This window comes from Plasmopara halstedii, assembly GCF_900000015.1.
Source record: "Plasmopara halstedii genome assembly, contig: Scaffold_470, whole genome shotgun sequence".
In the NCBI taxonomy this organism is placed as follows: Eukaryota; Oomycota; class Peronosporomycetes; order Peronosporales; family Peronosporaceae; genus Plasmopara; species Plasmopara halstedii.
The window spans coordinates 505405-516616 of record NW_020187390.1 but is presented as its reverse complement, the minus strand read 5'-3'; the positions used below and the strand labels follow the sequence as shown (position 1 = coordinate 516616).

Sequence of the window (11212 nt, the reverse complement as noted above, 5' to 3'; positions counted from 1 at the left end):
TTTACGTGGGTTTGCTCAAGCCGTATCGGGATCCGGCGCATGTCAACGCGGAAGCGTTAGAGCGCGGTAGTCCTCAAGGCGAGGCAGCCGACGCACGACGCGCTCCAAATCATCAAGAGCGTCCGCTCCTCGGTGACCTAAATTACGCTACTTCTAAGCGCACAGCTACGACAGCCCCGCTACAGAGACCCTCCACTGCGAACGCCTGGAGGAGAGGATCGACTGCCTTTTTGGCAATGAGAGTTTTTCTTCTTGCTCTTTCGGGCGGCTAGGAAACGCGATCGCATGCGATATGCCTGGTTAAACGAAGAGAACACTCGTAAAAGCTGCAGCTTTAGCTCCATCCAGGAGAGAAACGCCGATTTAACCAAAGCACCACACGTTAGTGCCATTCTCGCGCTCGGCCCTCGAGCTTGGAGATAGCTGGCGCCACGCGCTGTTGCTCGTTCTAGGGTATGGCGGATGCCATAGCCATCTCGACCTCTCTTTCCCAGAGCAGGAGGCTCTCTCTATCCTTACCCCCGAAGGCCTTAGTGCTCAACATGAGCGGCCTAATTAATGAAGACTCATCCGTCGTCGAGGGTGGCGTCATAGACGCAGTCGATACCGACATCTTAGCCTCTAGGTGCTCTAACAGTGCATTTTCATAGTTCGAAAACGCCTCTTGGCGAGCGTTTACCGCCTCAGGTCCTTGCGAAACAAGATGTTCCACGCCCTCAGGGTCAAGCAAGGACATCACCCATTTAAGCTCGTACTGCATGCTAGGGGAACTGCTCCATCCTCACAGAGGATCAGTCGTAACGACTCAGGCGAAGATTGACTACGAGTGCTACCAAGTGCAGCGGGGCTTCCGTAGCTCTTTGCTTAAAGAACGCTAAGCTAAGCTCACTGATCTTACGCTCTGTACAAGGACCTGTACGAATGTAGCGGTCGCAACCCGCTACCTCCAGAGTATCAAAGACCTTAACTTAGGCAAGTACGCTATTTCGTTTAAGATTGAAGCTGTATTTAATTGTTTTGGTTGCGGCAAAGCCGCCTATATCTAATACCTTAGGATTTTCTAATTAAATAGTTTAACCTAATTATCATGCATTACTACTGGCAGTCCCGCTACGTAGTGGCTTCTTGTCTCGGTGTAGCCACACCTTTGGGTGATTACACCAACGTGTGCAATTCCCACCTCTGTGCAGTCACACCATCTTGTGTGACCCACCCTTCATACAAGGATACGTGTAACCCCGTTAGTCAAAAACCACAAGTCAGCAATATTTAGAAGGTCGAGGTCCCGAGGACTGGCCCGAATTTGGCAAATAAGACGGAGTGTTGAGCTCTATTTGAGCGGCGCAAACCTGGGGAACTGAACGCCGACTCAAGCCAAGTTGAGGATTACAAGTAAGAAGCGTTGCAAGCATAAATTTTAGGGTCAAATGGACTGGTGCACCAGGGTGATTGATGCGCCAGTTTCTTTATTGTGTTCTAGCAACATTTGCGTTGGCTTATAACACTGAATCCCTTTCCTTACTCCCAAAACAGCGTGCACATAGCGATGAAAGTATTTCTCCACTCCTACAGAGCAATTTACCGACAAACGCTCATCACAATCAGGTCGCGCCAGTGGAGATATTTTTCACTTGTCCAGCTTTTGAGATGGTGGGTAAATTCGGTTCCTCACCATCCGATGCGTTTATTGTAGTAGGTTTGAAACCCTTTAAACCATATACAAAATGCATGCAAGAGGCTCAAAACATGATGATAATCTAACATTCTCAATCAACCGTTCAAGCTCTTTATCTGTGAGGACAATATGTTTCAATCTCGTTACGCAATTAGCAAGTAAGTCAACATGTTAAACAAACCTTACGAGTTTCACTTTTCGAAAATACTAATTTCACTATATGTAAAATGAAGTAAAATCTGTGTGGTAGTCGTGTCTCAATTCTGCACCGTTTTTTTAAATCCAGTTTACAGATAATTACCGCAACCCCTCGCACGCAAGTCACCTGAAAAGTCTCTCCCAACTATTTGCTCATTTTGCAACCCAGAGGTTCCCATTTGCTTGCTTGCTTTAGTTTTCTAACACAAAGTAAGTTTGAAATCTCCCAACTGGGTAATTGAGTCAACCCCACTGCATGGCGAAATTTGCTGATTGCATCACTTGGACTACCCTCGACGTTGTGTACGTACTATAAATCTCGTTTCATTATGTGTTAGATCGTGTTATTACTACTGAATGGACAGTTTTGAACATGGTCTTTCACTTTCTATTATTACATGTAATTTTCTTTCGAAATTCGGGAATATCTGACTCCATTATTGCATTCTCATTAGCTTATCGAAGCATTTATCTATACGACACGTCAAGCAAAGTTTTATCCGCTTTTGCTCTTTATCAGACTTGAAAGCTTTTAAAATTTAAATTAGTACAAGATTGTGAAGACGTTGATTATGATGACAAGTATTGGCGAGGACGATGGTTCTGGTACTGCGGAAAGTGGTGGTGATAGCTCTAGTGGTAATAGTAGTGATAATTCTGGTTTGATACGAAAACAAGGTTGCACGACAGACTACAATTCTTGTCAAGACGTGACTAAAATTTCTTGGAAGAAATTTGGTGACGGCAAAAGTGGTAGGAAAAGCAAATTGGATAATATGACGCGACAGTATGCAGGATATGGAACACTTCAGTCAGCTAGATTCACACATGTAAGGAATGATGCAAGTCGAGCTACGTGGAAAATTAATATCGAACGGTTGAAATCGGAAACGTGTCAACAATCGAGTCCTCGCACTAACACGAAGTCGAGTGGTTCACATCGTTACTTGCATTCGAAGCGATACATTCCAGACGGACAGGAAGAGTCTGGTGATGAATCAGAGACCTCTAACAGCTCGTACAATTCATCGGATAGTTCCAATAGTCCTACGAAGCCGATTTTAAATTCTAAGCACTCGTCAGAGTTGGATGCAGGTCGGTTCCTACCGCAAGTATTAAGATCTCAGACGTCTTACAAAAAGCGCCACAAAGTAACGGAGAAAGTCTCTTTACTTCGGTCTTATAGTCATGATCTGGAGAACAATAATGAGTCGGGTGAGAAGACAGAGCTACTTCCTGATATCAAGACTGAGGTTCATACGCTAATTAAATTGGCAAATCCGGTTATTCTCACGTATGTACTGGAATTTTTTCCAGCATTGGTCAGTATGACATTGGTTGGTCATTTAGAATCGCCATTAACAAAGCAGTATTTGGATGGCGTTGCTCTCTCAACGATGTTTTTAAATTTGACTGCAATTGGCATTGGATTTGGTTTGGCTACTGCAATGGATACCTTGTGTTCTCAAGCATATGGTGCTGGTAAACCAAAAAAACTGGGCATTTATCTTCAAAGTGGAATGATTATATTGGGAATTACATTGATTCCCGTGTTCTTCATTAATTGGTATACAGAAGCTTTACTTCTCTTAATGGGCCAACCTCCAAAAGTGGCAGCCTTTGCTGGCCGCTTTAGCCAAATTTTACTCCCTGGTATTCCAGCCATTTACATCTACGAGATGTTGAAAAAAGTGATGCAAGCTCAGAACGTTGTGTTACCAATGGTGTATATTGCTGGGATCAGCAATGTGGTGAATCTTGTTCTGGGAGTTTATTTGACCTTTTATACCTCATTGGGCTTCGACGGCACAGCTATCGCACGTTTAGTATCAGAAATTGTACTCCCATTGTGTCTCGTTCCATATTTTATGCGGTACCCTGATATTCCTGCTGAGTGGTGGTCTGGGTGGCATGCGAAAGAGGCAGTTGAAAGCTTAAGCATATTTTTGAAACTTGGGATACCAGGAGCTGCCATGTTGTTACTTGAGTGGGTATCGTTCGAGATTATGGCAGCAATCGTTGGCTGGCTTCCTAACAGTGTCATTGCAATCAGCGTGCATTCCGTTTTGGTGAATGTATCAACATTTGCTTTTAACATTTTCATGGGGATCTCCGTGGCTGCTAATGTGCTTGTAGGTACGTATTTGGGGCGTAATAGACCTCACCATGCGAAGATGATTTCAACGTTAGGTATGATATTGGCATTATCCTTGTCAGGACTTCTCGCTGTCGTTATTATTGCCACAAGGTATTATATTCCACATATCTTCATCAATGATCCAGTGTCTATTCATTTAGCGGGTCATGCAATATTATTTCTCATGCCATATCAAATGTGTGATGCACTTAATGCTATTATGCAAGGCGTTCTTCGTGGAACAGGACGATTGACATTAGGCGCATACATTAATTTCGTCTCGTACTTTGTGCTTGGTTTGCCTATTGGCACGTATCTAGCCTTTTCGATGGATATGGGGGTTACAGGAATGTGGTCTGGTTTAACTATTGGCATCTTCTTTGGCTGTGTTGTATCATTTATCAAGATTTGCAAGACTGATTGGAAGGGAATGACTGACGCTGCGCTTGTGCGTACAAGCTAATTCACAGTTTGTTTACGGTGCTAGTTAAGAACTTTGACTCTCTGGCGAGTTACTTAATATTTGTTATTGTCAATGCTAAGCTTTAACTTATAAATATGACTGACTGATCAGTAAGCTTAAACGATAATGAAGTAAGTTTCTAGCAAAATCATCTTCGTCAGACTAGACTCTAGATGTCCAGCATACTTGCAGCGTCTTTTTAACGGACTTATCGAAAAAATCAGCTCAATTGTCTTGTCGAACTAAAGTGGTAGAGTATTTATCATTCGATTCCTGTAAAATGTAGATAGACGGTCGAGTATACTACTTAGAATCCACCGAAAGCAGTCTGTGTCCTGATGCACATTTAATTTCAGTTGCCGTCCTTTCGTTAGACTCGACTGATCTAGATCTCTCACTTGCGCAAGAAATTCCACCTTAGGCATGGTCAAGTCGGCAAATCTTAAAGCTTTATTGTCACAGTTGCTACCTTCTTGTCAAGATAATGCCAAAGCCTGTAGCTATCTCACAATTCTTACCAACTCTTTTAATACCGAAATCTGACCGGACGCTACTACAAGAGCTCGCGACGATGCTCGTTAAGCACAATTTTGACGAGTTTACGAAATTTGGCGTCACGAAAGATGGTCGACCTGACAGTCGACAATGGATTCGTATTCGCAAGACTAAGAGGATTCGGATATATCAAGAACGCCGATGTTCTAAACACTTTCCATCACCAATTTCGTCATTGTTATCATTAGGTTCCGTAACTGGCAGACTAGAAGATGTTATGAATGACACACTCGCATCACTTAACAAGTCTTCAAATTTCAGATCTTCCTGCATTCACGTTGGTTTAGTTGATAGTCAAGTACTTGAGGAACTTGTCAGCCCTACAACGGAAGACCCGTACCACCACGTGAGTTTACAATGGCGTTTATTTAACGACCGCGACTACGTGACACTTGATACAACGGGCATGATGAAGACCCCATGGGGCGAACGTATTGGCTACAATATCTCGCACTCGGTTGGGTTTTCGCAATTACCAGAGTTTACTACCCGAGGCATTTCACGAGGTAACATGTCAGTGTGCTCTATCTACAGCCAAAAGGCTCAGAATATTGTCGAGTGTTATACGCGCGGTTTCTATGATCGATCGACAGACACACACAATCACGCCATGCTAGCACTACAGAACATGACCTCGCGTAGTTTATCGCTTTCATGCCGCATGGAATGTATGCACATGAAGAAGTTCGCAAGGCATTTACGAAAGTACAAAGATGATTCGGGCATTGTACACTTCACTCAAGCACGATCAAAACAAAAGTGTCTAATGTGCGCTGAAAGTTTACTTAGCTTTTTAACACGAAGCAAGAAGACGTGTAGGAGTTGCTCTCACAACATATGCTCGATGTGATGTCAAAACTTCTGAGTGCATTGTGACAATAGATCCAAACTTGTTTTCTTAATAAGAAGCGCACACAATGTCGACAAGGATGTGCACTATTAAGATCCATCACTTCGAAGTTTATCTTTAAGAAATAAATACTAAAGCTCGAAATTTGGTAATCAAGTTCCATGTATCCTGTCGCTATCGCTGCATACCAGAATAAACGTAGAATTATGATTGTTAATTTTCCTATAGAGCATCATGATGTTATACGTTTATCTAATATTTAATGAATGATTTTACTGAAACTAAATCCAAAATTAACAAATATCTATATTATACCTTATCTTGCTTGTGATATATCTCAATTAGAAGAATAGTATTATTCCATACATCACACCATCAACATGGTACGAATGAGATAAAAAAGGATGGCGTGAGATTTATGATAGGAACGTAAGTATCAATGTTTTTCGATAACTTCTCTCCACTATCGCATACGCTAAGGCACGTGTTGTACCTTTCTAATTTCGAACGTTTTGAAAGATAAGCCTAAGATTATTACGGTACACTTCTACTGTAATGAATACTTCAAGTAGACGAAGTCATCGATGAAGTCGTTGCTGGTGGTCATTTGTCGATAAGAATCACAAACGTCTCTACTCTTTGAAATTCAATAGCAATGAAGCTACAAACGTTGCCACCTGATTCCATACCGCAACTTCTTGATCTAAGTACTTTGGATTTAAAGGCACTGCGGGAATTGGCCGATACGTTAGTGACACACAACATTGCGAGCTATAGAGCGCTTCAAGTCTCTGTTGATGGCCACCCAGATGCACGACAATGGAAGAAATTGCGTCAAAAAGATGATATTCGTGTGTATAAAGAGCGTGTAGTTACATCCACATCGTCGAAATTATGTATCCCATCACTGTTATTGTTGGGTACAGTTGTGGGGAAACTAGAGGATGTCATGTTTGTGGCTTCAGTAGCTACAGATGAGCAAATGAAATTGACATCAAAGTGTATGGAGGATGGTGTGGTCGACTGCAAAGTCTTGCATTCAATCGTACATCCGACAAACGATGCACCGTTCCGTCACGTTGGCGTCAAATGGAGATTGCATGACGGAAGGGACTATGTATGTCTAGATGCTACGGGTATTACTACAAATAGCAATGGAGAGCAATTTGGTTTCAGTATTTCGCACTCAATTGCATTCGCACAAGTACCGACATTGGACAAATTTGGCATTGAGCGTGCGAACATGTCGATGTGCTGTCTATTTCGTCAAAAAACAGACGACACAGTTGAGTGTTATGCGAGAGGTTTTTATGACTTTGGAAGTGACAGTAGCGAGCTGCTAACTAATCTGTCGATCAACGCAGTGGCTACACAGTGGCTAAGTTTTGCTAGATTTATAGATTGCGCTGAAATGAAGAAACTAGTGTGGCGTATGCGCAAAAATTCGGGTCTTCCAGTCAATGGACCGATGACTATTGAGCCATTGAAAGAAGTGACGAATTTAAGCGCTAGTGCAAAGAAAAGTAGTCATGGTTGTGGTATATGCAACCGTAGCTATGGCTTTTCACTGCGACGGATGTGTAAGAATTGCCAACGCTGTGTGTGTTCTAACTGCAGCGTCAAGAAGCTCGTGTGTGTGTTAGCACCTGACCGCCGTACTGTGCTTGACAAGAAGCGCACATTTTGTACCATTTGCACTTGGGAGGTTATTCAAAGCGATGCTTTGGTGATTGCAAGGGACCAAATTCATGAGCTACAGAGTCAACGGCTCAAAGCTCAATGTCAGCCACATGATGACGAATATACAGACTAAACAGCTGAATAGCTAATTCAGGTAAGTATTATGCAATCTATTCAGGGAAGATCATTTGTAGAATAGTAACAATCTCGAACGATTTAATATGACATTTACTTTGGAGTATGATGATGTTGCTTTTGTTAAACAGACCTCAAATCTTTGGAGATCTTAAAATATTCAATACAACACAAATATTATTATATGTTCCTATTGAAATCGTCTTGTGTTATTCGAACTGTTCTGATGATTTGTAGTCAACAACCCAGTAATTATTCTTCTATTTCTCGGACATTTGATAGCGTACCATTGATGGACATGTTGATAGACATTGTGAATGACGCGAGTCACCCATGAACATTACACACAATCAGTTTTCATTTCGTCGAACATTACAATCTCGCAGTGTAATTTATCTTTTTTAGTGATCTTGACAGTAATATTAAAATTGAAATAATATTAACATCAGTCTCGATGGGCACTAGTAATGTAATTTAGTAGGTCAATTCGCGTAGCCAAACCACTAATTTTTCCATCTGCAGCAGTGACGACTGCAAAGTAATCCTTGTCAAAGATATTGGCAAGCTCAGCTAATGAGCTCTCATGCGTCAAGCTGCTAAAATTCCCAAAAGTAACTGCTGCAACGGGATCCGTACGCAAAACACGACCAGAAGACAGTCTTGACAATAAATTACCGATGGTTACCACGCCAAGTACAGTGCCGTTCTCCTTTACAACAGGCAGTTGATCATAGCCGTGACTCTCCATTGTCTCAATAGCAGCAGCACATGAAAGGTGTGGTGATACCGTTAAAGGGGTCGGCAGGTCCAGGGCAGACACAAGCTGCTCTGACCACCACGTACTTGTCTCTTTGCGATACTTGGAATAATTTTCGTGTGTGTGCACTGTATTTTCCACAAAATTGTTCTCGTACATCCACGCATCATTCAAGAATTTCGACATATAATTGCGTGTCGAATCAGATAAAATGACAACACAACGCTGTCCAGGCTTAAGATTTGAAGCAGCGCGAACTGCAGCTGCCATAGCAGATCCACTGGAACCTCCGCAGAGCAAACCTTCCTCACGAATCAGTCGACGCGACATAATAAATGACTCCTGGTCATTTGTCTTCTCCCATTTGTCAATCAAGCTGCGGTCGAGCACGTCCGGAATAAAATCGTACCCAATCCCTTCCACCTTGTATGGTTTAAGACGATTCGTGTCATTTAATGAATCAGGCTGAGCAAGAATCGATCCTTCTGGATCAACACCGACAATGATCACATCAGGGCATTTTTCTTTAAGCTTCTTAGCAACCCCGGAAATTGTGCCACCCGTGCCAACACCCATCACGACCATATCAACTTTGCCGTCGCATTGATCCAAAATTTCTTCGGCCGTACCATCATAATGCGCAAGTGGATTTGAAAGGTTAGTATACTGATCCAAAATATGTGAATTTGGAAGCTCGGCCTGTAGACGCTTGGCAATACCAATGTGACTCTCAGGTGAGTCCCATGCAGCCTCCGTCGGCGTACGAATAATCTCAGCGCCCAAAGCTTTTAATATATTCACTTTTTCAAGACTCATCTTTTCTGTAAATAATTGCCAACAAAAGTTAAAATTTCAGTCAAACATAATCATAATAGACTCACCTGGGAGTGTGATGATGCAACGGTAGCCCTTGATAGCTGCAGCGAGTGCCAATCCAATGCCTGCAATTAGCGTGTCAGCGTAATTTATTCTACATATAGTTGAGTGTAATACACACCAGTGTTGCCTGAAGTGGGCTCGATGAGCGTATCTCCAGGTTTAATAAGACCCGCAGCTTCGGCGTCTTCTACCATGCGCTTCCCGATACGATCCTTGATCGACCCACCAGCGTTAAAAAACTCACATTTAGCCAGTAATTCGCATTGCAAATGCGACTTCTTGCCGATATTATTGACCCGCACCATAGGCGTCTGGCCAATCGCCGCCTGCAGGAGTAAGCATTTGGTTAAGAATAGAGAAACAATTTACACCTTGAACAAGAGAACTTCGCATTGTATGTTATCATGACGAGAAGGAAATTGTCTACATACCAATATATTCGGAAGGATTTCCAATGCCGCAGGCGACAGATTTGACTCGAGGGAGGTCATGCGGAACAGTTTTGTTTTCAGATGTGTTTTAGTTAAAGACCGGAATGTTACATCACTAATTTGTTACGGTGTAGCCACACCAGTGTGTGATTACACCAACTTGCGTAAGCCACAACTATGTACGGTCACACCATTTTGTGCGACCCGCCCGATCATAAAATTGTGAATTTATAAAATTCATATTTAATAGTCGCCTCATACGAGGCTCGCGTGTCTTAGACACCTTCACGTTCTTTAAGAACAGCTTTGAACATTGTCCGCTCTGTGAAATCTGTGTCTACGACACGCAAAACACCCAGCCTCACTTGATCCGAGGCTGCCTGCGAGCAAAGTCTTCTTTTTCTTCTGCACAGGGTGCATCTTCAGACCTTGCATCCGCGGCTTCACGGGAAGCACATCTTAAGCTCTCGGTAATCGAGCGTACCACACCGCGCCCGCCCTGAGCGACGGATTATTCCGTCGAGACGTTGGAGGAAGTCGACTTTGAGTCGGACACTTCTTTACCAGCATGGGATGACGAGGAGGATGAAGTGCGTAAATGGCGCGACGTGAGCCCAGCTCGAACCTTGCGGGCACCATGTCCGTTCCCCGATCTCTCGGCTTCTGAGGGAAGTGGTCTTTTTATCAATCGCCTCGACTGACACAGAAGCAGCAATTGCAGGATACTCACAGGGCGGCTATCATGCGCTCGTATCCACGTTCGACCTTCGACCCTCGTGTGGAATTCGGCTTCCGCTCGGCGGATCTCGCTACTGAAGCAAAAGACGCGATCACTCGATCGGAAGGTGTCAACGTAGTCGGGCCTCCGGCCACTGCACAAGGTGAGCTTGATTAGCGGATAACTCTGTAAGCTCGCTTTTTGGTCCCCCAAGGGATCTCGATGGATCGGTGCCGCGAATCAACTTCGGGCTAGAAAAAGTTGCATCTGTTATCGCAATGCGGACCATCCCCCTGGTGCTCGCCCCTGGCGAAACCGCTGCGGATGACGATGAGCTCTCTAAGCGATGGGGGCAGCAGCTCCGGAAACGTTCCTCGCTGCCAACCCTATAGCGAAGTCAAAAGGAAGTGGACGCGCGCGTTGAGCGCAAACGTAGAATTGAGTTTGCCAAACTCAAGGCGCAACACCGACTTTGTGCGTATTGTCGCCCTGTGATAAAAGAAACAATCCATAACGCCCCCGCAAGCTCTGTGGTTTCTCACACGGGTGAGGTGAGTCTACGACCATAGCAGCTCAGGGCCATAGCTTGAGCTCAGCTCATGCCCCTCCAGCTTCCCGGGCTACTGCCGACAGGTGCAGTGCGCATGACGACGCGAAGAGTCATGATCGTTCTGATCATAAGCGTCCACGACGTCTAGGCAATCTTGCCGAAGTGCCACCTCAACCCCCACGAG

At 43.9% G+C, this 11212-nt stretch overlaps 5 protein-coding genes across 5 annotated transcripts; 3 read left to right on the top strand and 2 right to left on the bottom strand.

The window, feature by feature from the left end:
* Positions 1–2129: 2129 nt before the first annotated feature.
* PHALS_10319 (Uncharacterized membrane protein, predicted efflux pump) lies at positions 2130–4473 on the top strand (the record flags this gene model as incomplete). Its single annotated transcript, XM_024725722.1, has 5 exons — positions 2130–2176; positions 2329–2356; positions 2422–4005; positions 4091–4121; positions 4238–4473. The coding sequence occupies 5 exons, from the start codon at positions 2130–2132 to the stop codon at positions 4471–4473; spliced, it is 1926 nt and encodes a 641-aa protein (XP_024576470.1).
* PHALS_15421 (uncharacterized protein) lies at positions 4472–4954 on the bottom strand. The gene has a single exon (XM_024725721.2). The coding sequence runs from the start codon at positions 4896–4898 to the stop codon at positions 4716–4718; it is 183 nt and encodes a 60-aa protein (XP_024576469.1). The 5' UTR covers positions 4899–4954; the 3' UTR covers positions 4472–4715.
* Positions 4955–4957: 3 nt separating this feature from the next.
* On the top strand, positions 4958–5847 carry PHALS_10318 (FYVE-FINGER-CONTAINING RAB5 EFFECTOR PROTEIN RABENOSYN-5-RELATED; the record flags this gene model as incomplete). Its single annotated transcript, XM_024725720.1, has 2 exons — positions 4958–5755; positions 5818–5847. The coding sequence occupies 2 exons, from the start codon at positions 4958–4960 to the stop codon at positions 5845–5847; spliced, it is 828 nt and encodes a 275-aa protein (XP_024576468.1).
* A 686-nt stretch (positions 5848–6533) lies between these two features.
* Positions 6534–7691, top strand: PHALS_10317 (conserved hypothetical protein; the record flags this gene model as incomplete). Its single annotated transcript, XM_024725719.1, has 1 exon — positions 6534–7691. One exon carries the CDS (start codon positions 6534–6536, stop codon positions 7689–7691), a length of 1158 nt encoding a protein of 385 aa, XP_024576467.1.
* Positions 7692–8138: 447 nt separating this feature from the next.
* On the bottom strand, positions 8139–9820 carry PHALS_10316 (cystathionine beta-synthase; the record flags this gene model as incomplete). Its single annotated transcript, XM_024725718.1, has 4 exons — positions 8139–9271; positions 9332–9391; positions 9448–9655; positions 9761–9820. 4 exons carry the CDS (start codon positions 9818–9820, stop codon positions 8139–8141), a joined length of 1461 nt encoding a protein of 486 aa, XP_024576466.1.
* Positions 9821–11212: the final 1392 nt, after the last annotated feature.